At 37.3% G+C, this 26,394-nt stretch overlaps 3 protein-coding genes across 7 annotated transcripts in view; all 3 read left to right on the top strand.

Moving 5' to 3' along the window:
* The window catches only part of scube2 (signal peptide, CUB domain, EGF-like 2), a 29,631-nt gene extending 17,111 nt beyond the window's left edge, over positions 1 to 12,520 (top strand). For all 5 annotated transcript variants that reach the window (XM_042485769.2, XM_042485760.2, XM_042485752.2 and 2 more), the window contains 7 exons: positions 3,527 to 3,697; positions 6,759 to 6,926; positions 8,528 to 8,689; positions 8,807 to 9,004; positions 9,970 to 10,122; positions 10,237 to 10,316; positions 11,560 to 12,520. In XM_042485769.2, the coding sequence (XP_042341703.1) occupies positions 3,527 to 3,697; positions 6,759 to 6,926; positions 8,528 to 8,689; positions 8,807 to 9,004; positions 9,970 to 10,122; positions 10,237 to 10,316; positions 11,560 to 11,706 (1,079 nt within the window). In that variant the 3' untranslated portion in view covers positions 11,707 to 12,520. The remainder of the gene's footprint in view (positions 1 to 3,526; positions 3,698 to 6,758; positions 6,927 to 8,527; positions 8,690 to 8,806; positions 9,005 to 9,969; positions 10,123 to 10,236; positions 10,317 to 11,559) is intronic.
* Positions 12,521 to 13,836: 1,316 nt separating this feature from the next.
* tmem9b (TMEM9 domain family, member B) lies at positions 13,837 to 21,648 on the top strand. Its single transcript, XM_042486998.2, has 5 exons — positions 13,837 to 14,064; positions 14,910 to 15,001; positions 15,106 to 15,214; positions 16,019 to 16,153; positions 19,844 to 21,648. The coding sequence occupies exons 1-5, from the start codon at positions 13,993 to 13,995 to the stop codon at positions 19,997 to 19,999; spliced, it is 564 nt and encodes a 187-aa protein (XP_042342932.1). The 5' UTR covers positions 13,837 to 13,992; the 3' UTR covers positions 20,000 to 21,648.
* Positions 21,649 to 23,006: 1,358 nt separating this feature from the next.
* The window catches only part of dennd2b (DENN domain containing 2B), a 61,750-nt gene continuing 58,362 nt past the window's right edge, over positions 23,007 to 26,394 (top strand). The window contains exon 1 of the mRNA XM_088077365.1: positions 23,007 to 23,160. The gene's annotated coding sequence lies outside the window, so the exon portion shown is untranslated. The remainder of the gene's footprint in view (positions 23,161 to 26,394) is intronic.

Genomic DNA, 26,394 nt, shown 5'->3' with positions numbered 1-26,394 from the left:
GAGGTTTCTCAACTCTGAGAACAGATAAATGAAAGAGTTGAGACTTGTCGAAGTTTTCTTTTAGATCTTAGTGTTATCTCAAGAGCTGATTATTTCAGACAAATAAAGATCAGTGCAGTGAGTGAGGAAAGAGAGCATTTTAAGATTAGGATCAGGCTGAGACAAGACGAAGGCTATTTCTCAAGTGATGAACTTAAAAAGTGTAAGAAAATGGTCCAAAATTGAGCTCATATTCAGGAGAAGTATGCAAGACAAAGAAAAGATCTCATTTTGAATTTCCTTTCCTCTGGGTTTGTAAAAAAAAAGTAAAGCAAGTGCAAACACTGAATCAGAGATGTCGTGAATAGTGCGCGTCCACGTCTCTTTGACCACTGTAGTCGACTTGTTTGCGTGTTTGTTTTAACATTGAAGATGTTTAGGAAGTGCTGTTGATTCAAGCTGGCAGTTTGAGTGCTGTGTCCCCCCTGCCCCCCAGCTGGGGCCACTTTGCATGACCCCCAGCCACTAAACTGCTAAAGAGAATTGACTTCAGCCACACCATGGGAATCAATTAGCATCAGTTGTTTGGGCCTCCGCTTGATGGGCGCAAGCAGCGATTGGGCCGAGCAGAATGGGGGGGATTCAGAAACCTGACCCCTTTTATTGGGTTCAGCTCCTTACCACTGTGATACCGTGGTGTTTTCCTATGTCATCAAGTAGGCAAAGACTGGCGACTTGAATAGAGGTGAAAGGTCTTTTAAACCTCTTTGGGGCCATCAATTCGAGGACTCTATAGAGGCGTCCTTTGCATTTGAAAGGCTTCAAGGTTTTTTCTCTCTTTCACTCTCACTCTCTCACTGCTTCCCTCTGTCAAATAAAAGCTGTTAGAGGACAATGCAATGATGGCTCCTCATGGTCTTTCAGAATAAACAATAGGCTTCAAAAAATGAACTGCTCTTGAGAGAATTACATTTTCCTTCTTTAGAGGAAAATCTAACAATTTGCTGAGCCACGAATAATGGCTCTACGCTAAAGCTTTTGTGTGTGGAGCTTTTAGCGATAGTGGTTTCTCCGCTTACAGGCAGCTTAGAGGCTGCATTTTGTGCGGAAGGCCTGGGATTTAATTGATTTATTCTTGTGTGTGAGATCAGCTTCAGTTTTTAAGTCAAGTTCTTAAGACCATCAGACAGACGCAGTAATTCCCAAATTAATTACAGGCATCACTCTGAATGGGAGGAACCAAAGCAAAACGGTGCTTTGGTCCCTTTAATCAAGTCTTTGCACTTTAGTGAGATAAGAGGGAAATACTCCCTTTGATTTTGCTTCTGTGTTTGCTTTTAAAAAAGGCGAGGGTGCTTATGGTGGTATTAAAAGTTCCTCCCTGATGCACAGCCATGTCGTATAAAGTATTAGGACGTGTCAGATGTGGGGCACAAAGGCAGCTGTGGAGAGGGTCGGTGCTCTTCATACAGCTGTATTAGTGTGGTTTGCAAAAGCATTTTAACCGCTTGGTTTTTGTACTCATATTTATGTCTCAACGGATTTGTTTACAGCATGTGTAAGTGTCTTAAAGTGCATCTAAACCAATGTGAAGAACAGGATGCAGACCTTTACTTCATTTTGTGTGTGTGTGTCTGTGTGTGTCTTTTGGTTTATTACTTTTGATGTGAACTAACAATTTGTAAGAAATACTGCTTTATTTGGAATAATAATGTTGCCACTTTTACCAGTTACAAGCCACATTCATTACTTTTGTTATTAAATCTTGAAATTGACTATATAAGAAATTAATTTGATCATTTTACCTTTTATTTAGATTAGCTATAACTTTCTTCTGATTTTAATCTGAAAATCTATCGCAATATGTGCAAAAAGACCATATTCAACACAAGTGATGAGTTAACTTTGTTTTAGTGTTAAGTCTTAAAGTGTTTTGTGAGAAAGATCAGATGATACACAGATAATATGACAAACCAACTGATGTAAACAGACTACATATAAGCTTTATGTCTTTGAGGACCCTGTGAAGTTAGTATTGTCTGTGATAATTTACTTAATTTTATAAAATATGATTACTAACATGATTCTACTCCTTTGCTTACAATGTTTGAGTTCAACAACAAAGTATGGAATATCTACGTGATGGTTCACATGATAAATATTTTCTCAGTTGTGATATACAGTATATGCTACAAATCAATCACAGTGTCTTGTCATAGTTATGACTATAGGTCTATCAAAGGTTGCAGTTTTGGTTACTAATCCTACACGTGTTAAGAAGTTTGTAAGTGACTGATTGAGTTTGAGTGTTAAAGTTTGTGGATGCATAAAAGGACAGTTCATCTCCAAAATCAAAAATACATATTTTCCCTCTTACCTCAGTCTGGATTGTTTCAGTGTGAGTTGCAGAGTGTTGAGGATACCAGCTGTAAAGATGTCTGCCTTCTCTTGAATATAATGGGACTAGATGGCACTCAGCTTGTGGTGAACTGTCCTTTTAATTATGCATCATTAAGCGTGATGTGTTTGTGAGTAGTTACCTCAGAGTATGTCTGTCTTCACATAAGCTCTTCTCATGATATGCCTTGGCAAAACCAAGTATAGTGTAATTGACTTTAATAAATAACAAATAAATGACTGATAAATAAAACAGAAGTGATTTTGGATAACCCCCCCTATTTAGTTTAACCAGTTGCAACATTAAAAGCCCAAGTTAATGTCTGTACACTTTGCTGAACTCAGTCAAGGTCAGAGATATTTGTAATTTTCATTGCCTGCAAATTAGACTCTAAAATCTGTCAGCAGATTGATAAATTGACTGGTGTCAGCCTTTGATGCGATTAGGATGCTCTTCAGTGTGTTTATGCATTTCAAGTATGTACACAGTCCTGTTTGATTACACTTGAGAGGCAGCTGATGAAGTCTGGGTTATTTTACTTTAATGGTCTTGTCATGCAGTTGAACCGCTGTATTTACGCTGTAAACCTACAGTGTGGTTAGGACTGTTTGAGTATGTGTAGCCGCGGGGCGTACAGCGCTATATTTGTTGTTTCATGTCTGCTTTTCACATTGTCTAACTCCCTTCCTGACACTGATCTGTCTGCTAAATTGATGTAAATTACGGTTCAGACGCATCCGTCTGTTTTGGGTGTCTTAAGTGTTTGTGTTCAGTTTGAGAGGAAAATGTTTGATTTCACCAGCTAGAATAATTAAATTTGTCCCGACTTGGTTTCGTATCACATTATTCTTTTCGAGATAATATGTGTTTGGGTTTTTAGAGAACATGTTTTTTCAAACTCACCACTGCACTTAGACAAAACTATCAGCTCTCAGCGACGTGACAAACAACCGCAAGCTTGGCAGCTCCTCGATGAAACATTGCAGGCCTAAGTTAACAACTGCTGTATGTACAATCAGGGATGCATGTATGTGTGTGTGTGTGTGTGTGTGTGTGTGAGTGTGTGTGTGTTTGTGTGAGTGTTGCTACATATAAATCATTGAATTAATAACCTTTAATCTATTGCATCCTTCCCCACCTGTGTGTTAGTGAGCTGCGGTGCTGGGACTTACTACGATGGGGATCAGGTGAGGTGCGTGGTGTGTCCGGCTGGGACGTATCAGGATGAGGAGGCACAGATGTCCTGTGAGGTCTGTCCTGGACCTGAAGGAAGAGAAGTCTCCAAGGTGGTCGGAGCTCGAAACATGTCAGAGTGTGGAGGTAAGACAGTCAAGGCCATTTTTTTTAATGGAGGTCAAAATGACAATCTTTTTCTGTCACTGAAGTTATTAAGTGTTTGAATTATTCAAACATCATATGAAGAAAAAAAACAGACACTTCATTATAAACAATACAACTGTCTTAAAACGGCAGCAACAACATACATATCTCAGCACATAAACAAACCATAAAAAAAGCATTTCATAATTGGTTACAAACATATAATATCTCTTTGAGTGACATTACTTAAAGAAAGAAAAACAAAAAATATATATAAGAGTCTTTCTACCTTAACATGTTATAGGCAACATATGACAGTCTTTATCTTTAGCTCCCCGGTTCAGGTAAAGAAAAACTTTCCCAAAAATCCTTTTAAGGCCTAGACACACCAGCATGTAAGAACTAGTGGTGACAAAGGCTGACTGTTGTGTCCCCTCATTTTGCCTGTTTCTTGGCCAAAAAGTTTCACTTGAACAAACTGCAAAGACTTCAGCCAACTAGTACATTCTGCACTTGTGTGAGAGGAGATGTGGTCTGTATTGGTCATACAAAAAGGGAAGATTGACAGGATGGCAAAAAATAAACAATTCTAAAGCTTTTCTGCTAAGGAGCTCAATGGCGAAAAAAATTGTCTTACTTTATATAACAAGTTTATTTTGCTCTAACAGTGCCCTTGTCGTGACACACGTGAAAAAAAAAGGTCAACAGATGCTCACTAATGACCCAACTATGACCAACTGTCGGTTTGGTGTGTCAGGGCATTAATGAGAAAAAAATGGGAGAAACTTAAGAACCCTTTTCAGGGACAGACAGGCAGTAGATATTGTGTTTAGAGTAGACAAAACAGTGTGTTCGACCAAATTATGACGTTGTATCCAGCTACAAAAAACTGAATATCTTTTTAAGCATCTACTTTATTCAATATTTGACATCAGAGAACCAAACAGTTAACACGAACAGAGAGCAAACAGAACAGAAAGACATGCAACAACAACAGGAGACATTTCCATTGCATGATACTGTGTGCGTCTTAAACCACTAGATTACGAGGAAGCTCAAGCATTTAAGTTTTTAAAATAAACTGGTTGGCCTTTAATTTGTATAATAAGTAGGCCTATCCAAATGCAACTTTCATGTTTGAAAATTAAAAGTACTCGTATATGAATCAAGACACAGCTGTAAGATAAACAGCACAAACCCACATTATAAACTCAGTCCTTTTCTTAAAACACAATTTAAAATTACTGGCATCATTATAAGGGATCAGGGCGAATCTACAGTTCACTAACCTTCACTGTAAGTTGTCATGATGTCTTTTTGATAAGTCATGTTGGGTCTGCACAGTTTTTCAATACCTGGCTATGAACATCTGTAATCATATTAACAGCATTACAAATATGAGTCCATTAAAGGTCCAGTGTCTTGAATTTAGGGGGAAATATTGGCATAGATGTTAGATAATATTCATAAATATATGTTCATTAGTTTATAATCAGCTGAAAATTCAAATAGTTGTGTTTTTGTTACCATAGAATGAGCTGTTTTTCTATGTTCGGAGCAGGTCCTAGAGCAGAGTACGCCATGTTGTTTCCTCAGTAGCCCAGAATGGACAAATCAAACACTTGGCTCTAGATAGGGCCATCTGCGTGTTTGTGTTGGTCACCACCCTGAATATGAGAAATGGTTCGGTTCTGCAAACTCACTGGTAGATGCCAATAAAATCCTACACACTGGACCTTTGGGATTCAGAAAACTGTCTGTCGTGACAGAAAATTGTCTTAGACATACCAAACATACCAAACTCAGCTTATAAACATAAAGCATTTCTTCCGAAAAAATCAAACAAACAAAAAATAAAACCCATAATAAATACCTAATACAATAATTTAGACAAAGTAAAATCACAAAATACTATTGTGTGGTAAGTGACGTAGTGTTTATATGGATGTATGGATGATTACCTTTTATTTAAGATGTTTATAGAAGTTGTAATGATGGAGTTTTTTAAGTGTTATTCTTGGCCAAGGGGACTTTATAGCAGCAACCTGATGGTAGTAGCTGAAGACATGATTTGACATTTAGAGAAATGTGTTAATTAGTGAGATTTAGGAGCTGTAGATGGATTTTGTTTTTTACCTTCAGGCAGATCCTGGCGAGCTGTTTCCAGTCTTTGTACTATGCAAAGCTAACCAGCTGCTCGCTACAGCTTCATATTTACAAACATGGGAGTGGCATATGCACGTTTCCCAAAATGTCTAACTATTCCTTTAAAGATCACAGAGAGGCTTTCTTTCATGGTTTGAGGTTTTAAAAAACGTCTTCAAATTTGGCTTTTAAAATTTCATCCTGTTGTTAATGACAATAGTTTAAACTGGGCAGCACTTAAAAATAGTACATGCAGTTAAACAAAAAGATCAGAAAAATTACAAAAGCCAGGTGAAAAATATATAATGTAAAATTGGAACAAACTGTGAGAACACCCCCCAGAAAAGGCATTAAAGACACAGAAGGATGCAGATAACTGTTTTGTGAATATGAGCCACGCAGGAAGTGATGGTGCCTCGATAAAGATCTCTCCCCGGCAGATGTTCTGCTTTGTGTAAAGTCAAAGAGGCTCGAGCTTTAGATGTTGAAGATGTGTAAGAATTCAAAAGGTGAACTCGGCTTCTTTCAGTCCTGAATGATAGCAGGAGGAGCCACCATGTTTTTCCTCCTGCGCTGTTATCGGAGTCACTTTGTGGCTGAATCCCAGATCCCATCTGGTCTGTCAGACTAAACAACACGAAACTTCCTCTGGCACCCAGTTTGTTTTAGTCACCCAGGAGTGACACTGGGCCGATAAAACATGATATCATGCCGTTAACATTTGCTTGAGCTTTGCGTTATCTTATCTTAATGGAAGGGGAGAGTATACTCTCTTATATTTAAAAATCAAACATAGAAATTGAGCCTTGACATTGAACTGCAGCTTTAAAGGTTTTGCAAGAGAAAGAGAGACCAAAAACATTTCTGTGTCTATCAGTTCACATTCTGATTTGACCGCATGCTTTTGTGTGTTCAGGTCAGTGTTCGCCCGGTCAGTACTCTCATGACGGCTTCATCCCCTGCCTGCCCTGTCCACTGGGAACGTACCAGCCAGAGGTGGGACGCACCACCTGCTTCCCTTGTGGAGGGAACCTGGTCACCAAGCGCAGCGGTTCTGTTACCTTTCAGGAGTGCGAGACTAAAGGTGAGAAAGTCGTTTATGTTGTTGTTGCAGAGTAAAAACCTAAGACCTTGTGTTTTAACATAAATGGGGGGATTAGAAGATTCTTGTGGGGCTTATGTAAACCTGTCAAACTTATTAACTAAAGAAAAACATCTGTCTTTGTTTTGACTCTTTTTTTTGTGCCATCACAACAGTATCATGTGGTTTCTGAGTCTGTGGAGCTCTGTTGAGTGTTGACAGGAACTCTGCTGCCCTCTGTGGGTGCAGTCTTGTCTGCACATCTGTGTGGATGGATTTATTTATGTATTATTGAATTTAAGTATTGAGACATATAACTTTATATATATGGACATATATGAAGATTGTATGTTTGTTTCACACATATTTTTCAAATCATGTGTGCAAACATGCTGCAAAAATATTTAAAGTTTCTCATACAAGGTGAAATTTCTGTGCATATATTCCATTATTAATTTTCCACACATATGTCGAACTTTAAGGTTGAACGTGTTGCAGACATATTTGTTTTGCACATATATTATGTGATGTATGCAAACATACAGACATTTTAATCGATGATTAAAATCAGATTCAAACTATGCATGCATATTATATATATATATATATATATATATATATATATATATATATATATATATATATATAAACACCCTTTTAAATTTTTATTTTTGATTGTGTATTTTATTTTATTTTTATTATTCATAAGCACACTAAACTCTTTCCAATGGTTGTGTTATAATTATAATTAATTAGAATTAGAATTCCCCCTAGTTCCTGAATGCACAGTATATTTCATAGTATATTCAAAGCATAAAAATAACAGTACAAAACAAGGGTTAAACTGTATAATTAATTCAAACAGTGAACACATTAACTGCAGGAAGTTTGTGTAAAATGAGGGAAATTTGATTTATTTTCAGCAGATTATTTTCTAAGAATATTACATCAGAAATTAGTTTTCCTGATATTTTAGGATTTCCTTATACAAATCTCTGTATTATGCATTTATTTGTTTTTAACCAGGAAAACATGCTTAATAGGCTTCCTTTTTGACATATTCAGTATTTTCTTCTCCCTGACTCGGTCATTGTTCTATTAGATCTTTGGTGGTTTTAACTGCTTACATTTCTAATGCAGGATGAAGCTGTTTTGCAGAGAATGAAGGCTCTGTGAACACAGCTTTTGTTCAGGTCTTCACTGTACCATTATCCTGTGAGATTTTCTTAAGTCAAGAAGGCCTTGTGTCTGCCTGCAAAGCTTTGGCAACCCCCTAATGGGTGTAAAACGCAGGGCAGTCTTTCATGTATGTGAATGCCCTTTATGTCTGCACTCGTCTGTACTAAACACTTTTGTTTCTGCACTATTTATATATTTATTATGTTGCAGTCTCCATGTCCAAGACATATATACCTAGGGACAAATAAAGTAATCCTGAATCTTGATACTGGGAACCAGTGAACACGTTTTCTAAGAGTAGCATTCATCTTTCTTATGTGATGTAAAATCATTTTTAAAAAATGCCCATAATTAACCTGACACTGAATATTTTGAGTGTTTTATATCAACTAAAAGCCCTCCATCACTGTCCTTGGCTCCTGCAGTCCAGTGCTCTCCAGGACATTACTACAACACCAGCACTCACCGCTGCATCCGCTGTCCCATGGGCACGTATCAGGGAGAGTTTGGGCAGAACTACTGTGTCGCCTGTCCGGGAAATACCACCACTGACTTTGACGGCTCCACTAACTTTATGCAGTGCAAAAGTATGTTTGAATGCTATTATTCTTCTGATGCAAGTACGCATAGGAAATAAAATCCAGCTGCAGACGTTTCACCATGCTGCACAAATACCTTTCTGACACATCTGTGTGACCTAACAGACCGCCAATGTGGAGGAGAGCTGGGAGATTTTACTGGTTTCATCGAGTCCCCCAACTACCCGGGGAATTACCCAGCTAATGTGGAGTGCACCTGGACCATCAACCCTCCGCCCAAACGCAGGATCCTGATCGTGGTCCCAGAAATCTTCCTGCCTATTGAGGACGAGTGCGGAGACTACTTAGTCATGAGAAAAAGCTGTGAGTTTTATCTGTGTGTGTGTGTTTGAGTGTATTAATCAACAAAACCATAGAGGTCAACCATTATTTAACAAACAGTGGGCCTCATGCAAGAAACGATATATGAAAGAATTTTCTCTTATTTTTGCTCATATCCAGGATTTGTTCTTATTTTATTAGTACCCACTGATTTCTGGAATTCATCAATGTTTTCTTATTTTTGCTTTATCTTATGCAAGAGAAAATATTACGAGTAGTCGAGAGCACTCGAACCAAGATGAGAGAAAAGCATCTCATTTCAACAGTCCACAAATTGTTGTCCAACACAAGGAAAAATATGTTTTACATTTGAGGAACATTTTAAAAATGTATGAATATCATTTAATCAAATTTAGATGGGGTTTAGAGTAATTATAATTACTGTATAATTTAACTTTAGGACTAAAGGTATACAACTATATTATACTGTGCGTCCTTCTGCTGACCAGTGCTTAACTAATTTTATTTACTCAAGTACTGTACTTAAGTACATATTTGAGGTTACTTTTCCATTACTTGAGTATTTTTCTATCTCATGCCACTTTCCACTTCTACTCCACTACACTTCAAAGGGAAATATTGCACTTTTTACTCCACTACTATTTGACAAATTAAGATTTTTGTGCACAAACCAAAAATATGAAAATACACATGTGCAGCTGAAACAATCAGTCGATTAATTAGAAAATGAATTGGCAACAATATTTATAACTGTCAGTGAATTTTCATGCATAAACTAACAAAAACATTTCATGGTCTCAACTTCTCATATAAACTGTATGTATGAGGACTTGTTGTGAGTGAAAATTAAGAGAAAATATAAGAGAAATTTAACAGAATGTTGCTGCATGAGGCCCAATGTGTGTCACTTTCAGCAGACTACTCACAATAATTTCTGTAAGCTAACTGTAGATGTCGTCCTGTGTGCTCTCGTCCTCATCTCACAGCCCTCTCCAACTCTGTGACGACTTACGAGACTTGTCAGACCTACGAACGTCCCATCGCCTTCACCTCTCGCTCCAAGAAGCTCTGGATACAGTTCAGGTCCAACGAGGGAAACAGTGGGAAAGGCTTCCAGGTCCCGTATGTGACATATGATGGTAAGAAGAAATGTGACGTTTTGTGCTTTAACGATGACGCTGCTGCTTCAGTGTGTTAAGCAGATTTGTGTCCGATTGCTTTAATGAGTTATTTATGGACTTTCTTTGTTTCAGAGGACTACCAAGAACTTATAGAGGACATCGTCAGAGATGGAAGATTATACGCCTCAGAGAATCACCAGGAAATCCTCAAGGCATGTAACCATGGTTAAATGTAACTAAATGAATTTACTAGTACATTTACTTGAGTACAAGTACATGAACTTAAATACAAATTTGAGGTACTTTTACTTAATGTGAGTATTTTAATCTAATGCCACTTTCAACTTTTATTCCACTACAGCTAGAGAAAATACTATCTACTACAACTATTTAATAACTTTAGTCACTGGTTTCTTTAAAAAACAATTTTGCACATGAACCATGAAATTATACAAGTTTGGCTGAAACAATGAATATTGATTGATTGATAGATCATTTTGATCATCATTTAAGTAATTTTTCAGGCCAAAACTTGTCATGGTCCCAGCTTCATAAATTTTAGGACTTGACGCTTTTCCTCTTAATTTTCCTTTTAATTACATTGAATTATTAAAATATTTTTTTTAGGGGCGTCCGGTGGCTTAGTGGATAAAGCTGACGCCCCATATATGAGGGCAGTGTCCTTGCTGTAGTGGCAATGGGTTCGATTCCAGCTCACAGCCCTAAATAAAGGCAAAAATGCCAAAAAAATCCTAATATATATATATATATATATTTAAATGTGTATTGTGTACTTCTACTTTTAGTACTTTGATACATTTTCCTGATTGTACTTACATAATTTCACTTAAGTATCTTTTTTAATGCAAAGCTTGTAGGAGCAACAGATTATTTTTATATTTTTGCTTTAATACTTTACTCAAGTAAAGGATCTTGATACTTCCCCCCACCACTGGTATGTAAGTAGAAATGTTTAGCGATGAGCTCTCTTTGTGTTGTCTATTATAACTTTGGACCAGAGTTAGTCAGAAATGTGACATGACATGCCAACCAAATCTACTGCGAAAATTTTCAACGAATAGACAGAAACAAACAATTTACAAAGGGAAGGTAAAAATAATGATAATTTTTGTATTTAATAAAGAAAAAGATGAGTTATGTGGTTTCTGCTGCAGTCTGAGATGATATTTAAATATTTTTGGACATTTTATGCCTTGATTAGAGCAGACAGAGAACCGAGGGCAGTAATTTTACCAGTGACATTGCAATTGCCCTATCTGAGTTGTTGATATCATTGATTATTCAGATTAGTGCCATCCTCCACTTGTCCCTTGGGTTATTATTTCTGTATGTATTATAGATTCAGGGCTGCCCTCTTTTGGATTTTTGTGGAACAACAGGCTGCTGCTCTTTCACGTTTTTGCTCCCCATTAACACAACACATTTTCTCAACAGGACAAGAAACTCATGAGGGCGTTGTTCGACGTGCTGGCTCACCCACAGAACTTCTTCAACTACACAGCACAGGAATCAAGAGAAATGTTCCCTAAATCCTTCATCCGCTTCTTGCGCTCCAAAGTCCTGCGATTCCTTCGCCCTTAGTGTGAGCAGTCTCTGGATATTACATGAAAAACGTAGATTTGATACTGTCCACAGTATCTGTTTTATCCACATTGAGATTACTCTGTAGATGTCTGTTTTCACATGGAGAGACACTAGAACGATAAAACTGATCCTGAAGAGAAAGCAGATCAGCCAAGCAAGTGGACTTTTAACTGGAGCTTTAAGTGTGAGAAATGATCAGTGATAAAATGATAACCATCTCAGGATTCAGTGCTATACATCTCAACATTATGAGACATTTTCAAATAGCATCATGATGAAACGTTAAACAGATGTATGCTTAATGTCAGTGATGCTGTATATAGAGTGTGTATCTAGTTTTAATAACATAGTTCACAGGTAGAGCTTCATTGACAGAAATACTGCAAAATGTCAGAAACAAATATAGCACAAATGTTTTCTCGGGAACATTAGCACTACTGAAGAAGTAGTGGAACCACAAAAGCAATTATTCTGATGAATGTTTTGTATATGATGTAAAAAGTTTTAGGGTGAAATGCTAATGTATTGTAGCAACTACGTACATTTTTGGCAGTATAGCATCGTCGTTATTGCTGGTGGCCCATGTATTTGATGCTACAAAGTGTGAATGAGTGCTAATGACACCAGTATGCATCAATATATTTTGTATCTTTAACTAGCGACCAAAGACAACTGTTCAGAGTACATAAAACAATATTGAAAGTCCTGTAAAATAGAATTGAGCTATTCACCTGTCTTAGATGGCACACTTGTATGTATATTTTTATGGTTTTGTACATCTAATATGCTGTAAATAAAGATAGGAAACTTATTTGGCATTTTTGTTCCCTTTCCACACATTTATGTTATATATTACTGATGTGACAAAATAGAATATTTTAGTTGTTTAACCTGCATTTCACATGCACACACACACACACACACACACACACACACACACACACACACACACACACACAAACAATATACTAAAACAGTCTAAATTGATAAATACAACTACAGGTAAGAGGAAGAATATGTACAGTTTGCATTTCCCTTTAAATATACTCATTAGCAACAAAATATTTAGACAGAAACATAATACTCCACTCTGTCTATTTAGTTGATATGTTTAGTGAAGATATTCAGATATTCAGAAACTATTTTAATACATTTATTTTATGTGGCCCTGCATTGGTTTGGTGTAGCATGTTGTATCAAGCTTTTTTAGACAAAAAAGGTAATGTAATAAGACAGTGACAAAACTAACAAATAAAAAAACAAAAACATTGTATAATGCCAGAGTTTGTGTTATATGCATCATATTATAGGCCTAATTGTTTAATTATGTAAATGTAAATATCTTTTTCATTCTTTAAACTAGATAAGATGCTGCAATATTGTTTAAATTTATTCATGAAGTGCAGTAACATTGGTTCAGTTTCCAACCATTTTTTCTCATGAATATCTAATATATAATATTTTTCAACAACAAAAAAAGTTGTATGATATATATTTTTATTTTCTGTTTTCAATCTTAACTTGACTAGCATTATCTCAAACATATTTATTTTAACTATTAGTTTTATTTTTAATTTTTTTTTTTTTTTTAGAAAGTTGGCAGCATTAATCCAAAACATTCTGGTGTATATACAATGGAAACAAAAGTGAGAAATACTCTCTTTTAAATACAGTTAAATAATCAGTATTCAGCTTTAACATTTCTAACACCGTGTAATATCTTGAAAGTTAAATAATCAATATTCAGCTTTAACATATATAACGCTGTGTATTATCTAGAAAGCTTGTTATTTGTGCAGCATTTATCCGCACACAGTCTATGCATTTAACCCAAAGTCTGGTGATGTGACTGCAATAATGTCGACGCGACAGGTGCGTTTGTTTTAAATTCACTTGGTCACCAGCAGAGGCGGAGTGTAGTGTAGCTTGTATGGGTTTTTAGTAGTTATCTCCGGATTATCAAACGTGACCGATTTAATTGTTCAGTAAAGACTTTCTGACACAAGTAAAATTATTACAAAACGAAAAGATTATGTCAAGACAACCCCGGGAGCAAATACGTTTCAAATCACCGCCCGCCGAGAAGTCCTTATTTTCATAACCGAGCGCCATTTCCTGAAAACCGGAAACTACAAGTCAGCTGCTTGGAAGCTGAAGGTGTTTATCCCTAAGTTAGCTTGATGGCTAAAGTCGTCACTTGTTAGGGTGTTGTTTACACTGTTGGCGTTGTTTCTGGAAACAGTTTAACGACAGTCACCTGGGAATCTGTGACAGACTCTAAAGATGAAGTCTGTGTTTCTCCTACAGGTTTTCTGTTTGGCTTGTTTTGTGATTTTAGACCAAGCGACAGCGAAGGTAAGGCTAATGCTAGCTCGGTTAGCTTAGCGCCTGAGAGAAAATGGTGATGATGGCTGATTAAATCTCTTCTCTTCAAACGATCATTTGTCTGTCGAGGCTTGAAAGCTAGCTAAGCGTAAGAGTAGATACATTAATCCATTGTATTTTGTGTTTATGACGTTTTTGTTAGCATTCATATACGTCGCAGGTGTTGTTAGAGCTACATGTAGCTACATTTCCAATATTAACTGAACATTATAGGCAGGAGTTATTGCAGGTCTGTTGTATAAGACCGCGTTAGTTTTAGCTCTGTGTCGCTAATTCACAGAGCTGAGTATATCACGCACTAATGCAGGGAAGCTAACAGCTATCACCACCTTCAGCTGCTCGTCAATCACTCGGTTAATCAATGTTATGATCAATAGTTGTGTATTATAATAATGTGAAGTGTCACATTTACAGTGATATTAGTAAGACAGGCCACTGTATGCACTGTGCAGCTAAAGCTACACACAACATCAAGACTATACTGTGGTACAACATGGTGACATATCAAAACAAAGGTTGAGTATATCCAGGATGTCTGCAGGTCCTTATCAGGTCATAATCAGTTTTATAAATATTAAGTATCAGGCCTCAAAAGTGATTTAAAAAAGTCTTACATTTGAATTTGTGTAGACTTGTTTTTATCTGTGGGAAAAACGTGTATATTAACTTAACTGAGCCAGACTTAAACAATCATGCATGCATGAATTATGTGTTATGTAAATGTTCTGCATTTGTGTTACCAGTGAAATGTGCAGGTATGCGAGAAGAGGAAAATAACATCAAAAAATTGAATACATGTTATCTATCTGTTACAGAATTCTGTAGACATCCGTTGTAAATGCATCTGTCCTCCGTACAGAGACGTCAAGGGACACATTTATAATCAAAATGTCTCTCTCAAAGACTGGTATGTGAAGTGATGTGTCACTGCACTTCTCTGAAATACATCAGCTGTCCCATTTCCTTCTAACTACTGTACTGCTTTGTTAATGTTATTTCCTTGTCTTTCAGTAACTGTCTCCATGTAGTTGAGCCCATGCCGGTTGATGGAAAAGATGTGGAGGCCTACTGTTTACGCTGCGAGTGTAAATATGAAGAGAGGAGCTCAGAGACCATTAAGGTACCAATTATTTTTAATTTTTGTCACTTATTACACTATCAGGCTGCACCTAATAATTATATTAGTTATTTAATAATCTATTGGTCAGCATGGGAGGAACTTCTACTCTGTAAACCTCAGGGAGCTATTTTCATTTGTTCATTTATTACTTTATAAAAAATGTTGCTAGGAACTTCCTGTATATGATGTTGAAATTTTCAGTTCTGATAAACATTTGCTAAAGCCATTTAAACAAAGTTTTATGTTGGAATTTGTGGTATTCCAAATTAAAATTTTAAATTTTGACAGAAAGATTAGCATTTTTATTGTAAATATATATCAGTTCCAAACATCAGTTATCGGTCTCATTAACTGCTAATAATCGGTATTGGCCCTGAAAGACCATATTGGTCAACCTCTAAAATTAAATATAACATATCACAAGAATAAACAGAAACTACGCTTCAAAATAAAAGCTCTGTAGCAGAAATCCACTATACATCAAACTAAAGTGTGTTTTTTACATCCCTGACACGAGTCACTTGCGGTCCATTCAGAATGGACCTGCGACCCACTTTAGGACCAGGACCCAACAGTGGAGAACCACTGTTTTGTGAGGTGGTACGCGGTGTAAAAAGCTTTAGAATCACTGCTTCAAATCAATAATAGATTATTAAAAAAGCTGTTGAATTGTGTGTCGACTCTGTGATTAGTTGACTAATTGTTTCAGCGCTCAGTGACACTTAATTTACTATGTTTTCTATGTTTGGGTCCTATGTGTGTTGAAGGAAAACAAACTAATCTGTAATCACTTTGTCTATTTAGGTCACCATCATATTGTACCTCTCCATTTTGGGCCTGCTGCTTCTCTACATGGTCTACCTGACTCTGCTGGAGCCCATACTGAAGAGGCGTCTGTTTGGACACTCGCAGCTCATCCAGAGTGATGACGATGTTGGGGTATGTGTTCCTCTTCACTCACAGTTAGAAATCACATTGAGTTTTTGTATGATGGTAATTATGATACTGCTCCACCCATCTGCTCATAAAACGAGTCACTCTAAAGTCTTTCAAGTAGTGAGAATTTCATTTATGTGTCAGTTGTCTCCCTTTGCCCAAAATGTCATGTGGGATTCATTCTTATGAGTCTCAGACATCCAAATTACACCTAAAATACAAAACATAATTTCTAAAATTTAAACCTTTAGGTGAAGGAAACATCTAAATATCAAATCTGAGTAGAGTTTATTTAAGCAGAGTGCTACAGCAGACGGTCCAACCTGAGCAGATCCTGCAGGCAGCACTGTGTGGAAAAACCTGCTCCCCACACAGGGAGTGGTTTATAGTTTTTGAAGTGCCTCCTCACTCTTTATAAGATCCATTAGTGTCCACAATCCCAGGCAAAGAGCTGCAACAGAGAAACTGTCACAGTAGTGCACGATGCCGGCAGCTTCAACCCTTTTCTTTTCACATGAGAGACCAGGTTTTAACCTTTTGAAACCTGAGCACATTGGTTTGATTTTTTTTAAAAACATGGGGGTGGGGGGCAAGACATGGCCCAAAAATTAGTAAAAAAAAAAAAAAAGTTAAAAACAAGTTAATTACTTGAAAATAATAAGCAAAAAAACTCAAAAAACAAACAAACAAGAAACTGCAGAAATTGCTGGACTTTCACCGTATTTCTAAGATAGTTTTCTAATAATCCTCCCCTCTTTTTTAAAACTAATTTTTAGGGGTTTTTTGGTCATTTTTTACTAATTTTGTGCAAATTTTCGGCACATGTCTGACCAATGTGCTCATTGCCTTTTTTAGCCATGTTGTTGAATGAAGTCAAACCAATCTGCTCTGGTTTCAAACAGTTAAATAGCTTGTAAAAGGCATCTGAACACAGCACAAGAAAACTGATGTCAGTCCAGGTTTCAAAGGGTTAAAATGAGAGAACAGGTTTCTTCATCAGTGTCAAATTAAAAGAGGCTGTGTTAATGAAGCCAGATTTCTTTCTGGAGAAACTGGTTATTTACGAGGGCGTGACAAAGACCAAAGACAGGGTAAGTAGCAACTTTTGTGTCATGTATCAAAAGTCTTGATTAAACTGAATCAGAAGTTAACTTAGCTTCTTAAAATTGAACTTCTAAGTAGGTAGTTTCTTAAATTTGTTGGAACATCAAATACTGCTCACTCTGTTGTCCCACTGTAGCATCTGTGATGATGAACTTTATTGCAGCTGCAGCATAAAAGCACCAAACTGTTTCTCAGAAAACATCGAATTACAATGGATGTACGATGTGCCAGTTCCCACTGCCGTATCGAAGAGAGCAGAAGAGAAAACAAATTACTGACCACTTTGAAGTACAGGGGATTTAGCGTAATCTAATCTTAAAATTGCGCTGCATTAAAGAACAGTTTCATATCCTAAATCTCTAACAGTCATCTAGCTGCTGATATTGTTGTCATTTTCACTCCTTGCTAAGCACCATACAAATGCTGAAAGTGCATTCAAAGAGCATTAAATCAATTTGGTCCCCTCCAGTGTGACACGGTGATTTTAGTTATTAAGATATTTTAGATATGACAAAACAAACTGCCTTTGCCTGAGGGGAGAGGGGGAGCTGCAGCTGACTTGCAGAGCACTCTGCTGTGTTTTCACTGGCAGAGTTCAAGCAAGAGGAAGTGTTACATGAGAGGTTTCTCCAAAAAAAAAGCTTTCCCTGCAAAAATCTGACTAAACAGTAGTAAGAACCAAAATGTTTCACACAGCCAGCTTGAAACATTTTGATCAGTGTATGTTTATAGTATGTTCAAATTTTGTTAAAATGGAAAGTATGGTAATTTATTTATTAAGAATGTGAACACCTGTGTGTGTGTGTGTGTGTGTGTGTGTGTGTGTGTGTGTGTGTGTGTGCATGTATCATTTAATTGAAAATGTCAAAAATGACTGTCGAATGTCCATAATGACAGGTGAAAATGACTGTCACTCTAGACTTAAGAAGGAGAAGGAAGATAAAATTGGGGTTGTTATGTCAAGGCTTTTTAACTATTTTTCTTATTTTTTTGCTTGAGCCCTGTGATATGCTTTATGAACTGTACCTGTGCTTTCTTTTTATTTATTTTCCTATTCTTTTCCTATGTTCATACAGAAACTTAAAAATGCATAAAAGCATTAAAAATGAAATTAAAATTAAGAAATTAGGTTAACACAACGAAATGGCAATGATCTGGGATTATGCTGTTACTGCTAACTTTATAGTTTGCTGTTTGATGGGAAATAATGTGAGATGTGTAATTTACTTTGCTTTTACGGTATTTTTGGCTCAGCTACAGAAAAGGGAAATTGCCACTGTTAGAGAAAGCTTGAATTGACATTACAATTATCTAATTGACCCAATGTTGAGACTATTTGTAGCAGCACTGTAACTTGTCCCCAAACTGTCAGCGGGATCAAAACAACACGGAGAGATTTGAAAGCGAAACCAGAATAAGTGTAGAACTGCTGCTACATAAATTATAGAGGAAGTGGTGGGCTGGTAATGTTTAGTCAGTCTTTGATACAGCGAGGCTGCCCAGCTGATAATGTTGGTTTATTTTCCTCGACACAGTTTTTCAGCTGTGGCTGAGATCATCGACATTTTTCTTGCTTTTACTTTTATTATGTTTTCATTTAAAAAAAATAACCAACTTATTTTTATAGCACTCAAAACAAGTTACAAAACCCTTCACAGAGACATAAAATAAAGAAAACCCAGTGCTTTAAGTAAAATAAAATGTAACTAACTAAAAGAAATCTTTGGCAAATTAAATTAAAAGTATAAAAAGTGCAAAAAAAGAATGGAGACGCAGAATAGGGAATTTATAATAAAAAAAAAAAGTATGTCTAATTTGTTCTTAAAAGAGGGATTTGTGGGAAGCATTCATGTTTTACAGACATGGATGTAAACCGTATGTGCAAAGTGACCGGTGCGCAGAAGCATAACCGTGTGGCAATAATTCTAATTTACTATCTGAATGTAGTCCAGATGTTTTGAAAAGCTACTAAGCAAGGCTAATTTATTTATATAGCACATTTCATACCCAAAAGTGAGCCAAAGTGCTTTACAGATTACTCAAGTGCATTGTAGCCCAGTCACAAAGCATGCAACAGCCAGACGGCTGTACAAATAACATTTTCAATTCAATGTCAATTTGATCTTTAAAGTCCAGTGTCTCAAATCACAATTATCCTCAGAGGACTTTACAACATACGACATGCCTCTGTCCTTGAACCCTCAGAACTCCCCCGAAAAAACATTAAAGGGGGAAGAAAATGGTAAAAACCACAGGAATTGTTCTAACAGCGTCAAATGAGAAAACATTAGAAAAAAAGATTTGTTTAGTGTTGTCACTGTACAGGTCTTTACATCCTGCCTGATGTGTTCTGCGCAGGTGAAACTACACAGAAATTAAAACGAAGCAAGAGGCCTCCCTCATTAGCTACACACTTCGTGTAGTTCATATTTTTTTGTATTTTTATATTGTTACATTGGTATGTCATGTATGCTGGACCACTCACAGTTACCTCTGTGCTGGATGTGGCTCGCGGGCTGCCACTGAATAGGCCTGACCTGCATCATACCGTTTGGACTGATCACGTTTCCTCCAACTCTGTGTTTCCAGGACCAGCAGCCTTTTGCCAACGCTCACAACGTCCTGTCCCGTTCTCACTCTCGACCCAACATGCTGAACAAAGTGGAGCATGCCCAGCAGCGCTGGAAGAGACAGGTCCAGGAACAGAGAAAATCTGTGTTTGACCGCCATGTTGTTCTCAGTTAAACTGCCCAGCGAGCAAGAGTTCATGGTGGAGCAGGGAAAAAAAAACACTGTGACAGATCCCCTTAATTTGTATCACTTCCTTTCTCTCATTTGTGGTTTGTCTCTCATTGAGTGTGACACTTCCCAGGTGAACATGGTGAAGAAATCTGGATCTGTAGAGCAGAAGTCCCCCGTCAAATGTTTAATCAAAGCTGGGAACTCTGCAGTCTGCAGGCAGCACACCAGATTACTGTGAATTCATTTTTGCACAGTCTTCAGTGAAAAGTCTTAAACAGCATTTTTCCAAATACAGAATTCACTCTCTCCGTGCTGTCTAGTTTGCAGAAGTGCCAAGCCAACATAGAATTTGCAGTGAAGAATTTGACAGTGGAAAATAACAAGTATGAGTTGAAAATAAATATTTGAAGTGAATATTTTAGGGCTGCCCCCCTCACAGTCTGAGATTCAAATCATCAGTTGGAGGCCCCTCAGTCGACTGAGATAGCTTCATGTCAAGCAATCATTTTCTTTTTTTTTGTTGTTTTTTTTGCTAGTCAGTGTGCTGTGCAGTGTACTTCTGGGGATGTTTTGGTACCTGGACTTTGCTACAGAGTGAGTGCTCTTGACTTTCACGCTACTCTTTGGTAGAGGCTGCAGTGGACATGATGCAGCGGCACAGAGGAAGCGAGACTCTGCACTGCAAGGCTCAGAGATAATATGATCTTCTTTGGTTGAAGTGGTTGATATACAGTTCACAGCAGCTCAATATGATACAGTCTTGTTTGATATCTACTGTTGACAAAAAATTAGCGATCCGTCGCGGCTGTCACACTGAATGTCCTGCTGAGCCCTGTTCAAGCTGTAAAACTTTATATGGAAAAACAAAAGGAATCGACAAATATTAATATTTAACGGCGGAATCTGATTCGACAGAGTCAGTGAAGAATATTTTATAACACTGTGTAACTCTTTCTGGTCACAGTGTCAGGTGGAGTCCCGTCAGTCCAAAGTTCAACAGTCTTTCAGAGTAAAACCTCCAGATGTTGGTTAACTGGTTGCACTAATGATCTGTAAACGTGTAGCTGCTGACTTTTTTCCTCACAAAAACACCTTGGAACTACTGCTCTCACCACAGGAGAAAGGAACTAGTGTAAAATATGAATCTGTCAGCCTTCTTTGAAAATGCATGTTTTATAATGAATCTTTTATAAATGTGTTTTGAATCATCATTCCTACCATGATGTCTAATGTCCGATAACCGGTGTGAAATCATCATTTACATTAAATTTGATATTTCGAAGTAGTCTCACTGAACCTCGTTGCAGAAAATCGATGCAATCTTTTGATGGTGATGTCATAGTTATCGTAGCTGTGCTATTGATCCTCGTCTGTTGAAGACCCTCTTTAAATCAGTGCCCTCTTCAACTGCCTAAACAAATCTAATGACTAGTCTGTTATTTTGGCTCCTCTGTGCTTCGTCTAACATCGGTGTCATTACAAATGTCCCTGTTGTCTTACGGGCAGCATTAGTGTGACAGAGAGATATTATTCAGAGTGCAGAGAAGTTTATTTTGTGTATAGCTGGGCTGTGTACAGTCCTATGAAAGTGTTCTTAACTACTGTATATGTTAAACCTTTAACTTTGAAATAAATTTATGTAATATTTGTGATCCTTGTGTTTGCTGCAGGCCTAAGTAGACTTTTCTATCACTTGCAAGAACAAAGTGTTTATCAGTTTTTACAGCTGTAAGTAAATCTGACATTTGACAATGTTAGGTGAATATTTGTCACCACCACTATGAGGAATACTTTGCAGATGCACATTGAAGTGAATGACATGACTTACTCACTGATTTTACTGTGTAAAGCACACAGTGAAGCTGTGCGTGTGTGGTCCTAAATTCTGTGGTGAAGGTAATGTGCAGATCCTTTACTTCAGTAAAAAGTACTAATACCAAGCTGTGAAAATGCTATGTTACAAGTAAAAGTCCTGTATTAAACATATGAGTTAGGTACACTCAAAAACCTCAAAATTATTCAAATATATTAGAAAACAGCTTAAATATTTATCAAAAAGTTACCAATTAATTTTCTGTCAATATGCTGATTGATTAATTGACGAATTGTTAAGTCATTTAATTTATAACTAAACATATTTTATAGACTCTTATTGTTTTTATGCAAACATCTTAATTCAACCAGTATTTCAATGCAGGAATGCTACCATATCTCAGGTTAGCTTAATGTTTGTGATCATTCAAACACAGAATAGTTTTGTTGTTTAAAATGAAGTTAGACTTTGCACCAGCTAAAATATTTAAAGGAGCAGTTCGTAAGATTTAGGGGGATTTAGTGGCATCAAGGGGTGAGAACTGCAGATTGCAAACAGCTGAAACTTCTCCCTGTTATAATTTGTCCTGTGATAATTACTCAGGAGGTTTTAACAGGGAGCCTCGTTACCTGCAGAGGTCTCCTCCTCTCCAAAACAAATAGACAGGTGATTTAAACTGGTAAAGACCCTGAATGAAACAGGTGTTTAAAAAAAACGTGTTTCTGATGCTCTTGTTGTTGAGGGCTGCTAACTACAGAGGCTAACGTGAAAACGCCAATGGCCCTCTTAATTCTGTCAAAATAAAAGTCCTCTGCTACCTTAGTGTTTTTATTGACATGTTCTGAAACATTGAAGGGGCGTGTCTCCTGCCTCCCCCCGAATTCCTCACTCTGATCTATAACACTTTGACACTCAGTGGGAAAAAAAGACCGGATAATTTACTACAAAACTTTAGAGGTTAATGTTTTGTTTAATTTAGAGTAAAAGTACCTTAGATAGCTACTGACATGCTACTTTAATTCATCTATGAACGTCTGGAAACCCCCTGGAAACAAGAAGTTCCTAAAAATGTGTTGAACTAAACTAGAACTACACTAATTTGTTTGCAGAAGTTTGATAACCTCCGGTATCGTCTTTTTTTTTAATTTAGCAATGTGATTTCCATACAGCTGCGTCATCATTTCCTGTGCAGTCCAGTTTTCCTCTTTCTCCTCCTGCATGCAGTTATACGGAGGAGACTATTTTCCGCAGGAAAAAAAAAATCAGTTTTGAGGCTGCAGAGACAGAAAGCGACACAGACTCTCTGTTAAAGAATGGATCACTGAGCAAACACACAGCAGCACACAGACAGGTAAGCTGTTTGTTTCACCACATTAAATGTTGTATATGTAGGAAAAATTGAACCTTTTTAACTAAATTACAGTGTGTGGAGCATCTTTGAGAGAGTTGTGTTAATGAGAGAAGAAAACTTCTTTGTATGTAATGATCTGCTGTATTGTTTGCATGATTTAAATGACTGACAAAAAGTTATTCATAGACGCTGACTTTGATCGATGTTGTTGTAAAACTGTCTGTTTGACGTTTCGGGTGAAAAGTAGTTTTTGTCAGCGTTAGTGCTGCATTTACTTCGGTTGACCTACAGGGGGCGCCTCAGCCTTTGAATTTGAGCCATCTAAATAACTAATGTCTCCTGCACTCTTCAGACATTGTCGATGCATTCACCTGTGTTTACCTTTTCCTTCATGTCCTTACAAGTTTCACTTTAGTAGGTCACTCTGGGATTATTAGCCAAACCCTCCCTAAACACACACACGCGCGCTCTCTCGTGCACAAACTGTCGGTGTATGAAACATTACTCAACTGCGCTTCATCTGCCTTCAAGGTTTCTGAGTCATAAGTCAGAGTGATGTAGCTGTTGTGTGGCGAAAAGCTGAAATGCCACAAGATAAAGGACTGTCCTTGTGCTAAACTTTGCTCCTCAGTAGCACAGCATGTAGTGAAACTGCAGCTACAGATATTCAAAGCATTTAGACACAGTAACACGGTGTTATTTGTCATTGAATGAGCCAAGGGCGTAGGTTTTGTTTCAAAATTAGAGGGTTAAACATGAAAAGGGGGGCATTCGGGTGAAGTTTTATGTAGGCCTATTGATTTGTACACTTGCACACTGCCAATGTAAAGATGCTCTACATAATTTCCTCCAAAAACCTTCCAAAAAAGGCATGTTTATTGCAAAACTTGCAGTAAAACTACCTTAAAAGACTACTGAATCTTGTTTTTCATGGTTTTATTTTGCACATATTCTAACTATTGAGGGGGGCAGCGGAGCAATGAAACTCCAGGTTTTCAGACATAATAACAGCTGAAGTTATTCTGTCATTACTCAAAAATGGACCTAATTAGATGCAAATTGTTGTTGATTAAAACTAATTAAGATGTTATTCGTGTCATTTTGAATTGCGAACAGAAAGTAGTAAAAATTGTTCCATTATTATTTGCATAGGGGTAGATTTTTTGGGAGGACACGATCCCCTCAGTATTTAGAGCCTGTGCATTTGTCTTCCCCAGTAGAAACATGAAAGTGGCAGGGGATTTTTATTTTGACATTATTCTTTATTTTTATAGGCATTTAAATCATAAATTTAGGCAAAAAAGGCACAATGTGGTGCATAAAAACTCACCCGTTTGCAGAAAATGAAGTGTTTGATGCAAAAAAAATTCTGGTTGAGGAGCCCCTTGTCCCCTGTAACGTAATTTACTCTGAGGGAAATTGCTGTGTAGTGGTTGCAATACAAAATTAGAGGAGTGCAGACAAAACTTGCAAATTTACAAGGATTAAAATAACATAGCAGAAAATGTATAGATATACAATACAATATATTGCAAGAACATAACTAAATTTAAAACTAGAAGATGGAAAGGTGCAAAATATAAAAACTAGCTCACAGTATTGTGCAAAGCAACATAATGGTTCCAGTAGTAAGTTACAAATAAGATGCATTCCAATATATATAATGACAAAAACATGATACCAGTATGGATGAAGCAAAACCTACTCCCTTGATTATTTTATATTCTCTTCTTTGGTTATAGACTGTCAAATTGTGTCTGTATGAAAAAACAAACTGGTCTGAAATGTGCCTGAGGCTTTAAACTCTTGAAAATGTGAATAATCAAACAGCTTACATTCCTTGTTATTCTCCCAGAACAACCACAGAGAGGCTAACATGTAACATGTTTCGCATCAAATTTTACAAAAAGTAGCAGCAGTATTATTTTTAGCTACTGTGCAGAAGACATTTGCAGGTGATTTTCTTGAGTTTTAAAGAGAAGAGGATGTCTTAACTCTACAAGTCCTGTCTTCTCTGTCAGCGCCGTTAGGAGTGTTGACTCGACATGTCAGCCTCAACTTAATCCTGGAGTTTAAGAGCTGCCTCGGGCCTGTTTCAGTCTGACACCCGATATGGTGTTTATTGCACCAAATGTATTCTCAAATGGGCTCAATATTTCCATACTTCACCTGACCCCAGGAACCCTGCGAACGTCCAGAAGCTGAAAGAAAGAATCTGAGGTGTAGGTGGGAAAATCCCCATCGAGCTGTGGAGTAATCTCGCTTGAATGCTTTAGGATTTGGGAATCACAGTGGATCTTTAACAAACACACACAAGATTTGGGGATTTTGTTTGAGAAAATAAACACTGATTCCCGCATGACTCTTTAGCAGGTGTATAATCATGAGAGCGGGAAGACAGATTTAAGATTTACAGCATCAGAGCTCTGTGGTTCTGCAAAAAAACTTTCTGTATATTAAGTTTTGGAGCCTGGCATAACACAAAAGAGCGTCCTGTCACGGATGTATGTATGTGAGCAGATGCATGTTATGTTATGTTTTGAATTTCGTTTGATGCTCGCATGTCATGCAAGAAGAGGATGTGGCTTTAAATGATTAAATGAGAAGTACAGATGGTACTGCGATCAGTGGAAACAATGAAGTCCATGAGAGGATAAACTTAGGTTACGTTCTGGTAAAACATCCCACAAAAAGGAGTCACTGCCTCTGTCTTTTGTGCTCAGACGCTGAGGGATCTGCAGTGTTGTCAGGAAGGACAGTCTTTTACGAGACCTTGAAAAGGTTTAGAGTGGGTCTCAGAGAAAAGCTGCACAGCGGCAGGGCTTGTAGTCTTCCTGGAGACTCGTTGTGACGAACTGTGATGACGGATGTCTGGGTTTTGTGACTTCCTCTGTTCCCAAGTCTGTGGGATGATAAGACAAAGACCCCAAGAGGCTGGAAGCAGAGGCTTTTATGGATGTAGTGCGTCCACATTTGGTGTAAAGATGTTGCAAGCAGCATTGTAGCGATAAACTGACTTTCTTGTTTGATAGGTTGAGCAATATTCTGCGAAAAGAAGACTTTCACAGTAAAATTGATTATAAAACAGTTGGAAAAAAAACCCAAAAAACTTTTGGTGCTTTTTCTGGGACAAGAATTAACTCACAACTTCCATCAATTTCAGATTGATCAGCAAACAAAACACCAGAGCTGTGGTTTGAGTAGAGTGGGTGGTAAATCAGATTTAAAAAGGCA

The sequence above is a fragment of the Plectropomus leopardus genome, chromosome 1 (assembly GCF_026936395.1).
Source record: "Plectropomus leopardus strain MGB_pleo_1.0 chromosome 1, ASM2693639v1, whole genome shotgun sequence".
In the NCBI taxonomy this organism is placed as follows: Eukaryota; Metazoa; Chordata; class Actinopteri; order Perciformes; family Serranidae; genus Plectropomus; species Plectropomus leopardus.
The sequence above is the reverse complement of the archived record's forward strand: the minus strand, read 5'-3'. Positions and strand labels throughout refer to the sequence as shown.

What these genes read in the sequence shown, in the direction of transcription:
- tmem9b (XM_042486998.2), top strand. Translation starts at nt 13,993, where the DNA reads ATGAAGTCTGTGTTTCTCCTACAGGTTTTCTGTTTGGCTTGTTTTGTG. An exon ending in GGAGCTCAGAGACCATTAAG is followed by an intron (nt 15,215 to 16,018) that starts GTACCAATTATT and finishes TTGTCTATTTAG; the next exon opens with GTCACCATCATATTGTACCT. An exon ending in AGAGTGATGACGATGTTGGG is followed by an intron (nt 16,154 to 19,843) that starts GTATGTGTTCCT and finishes CTGTGTTTCCAG; the next exon opens with GACCAGCAGCCTTTTGCCAA.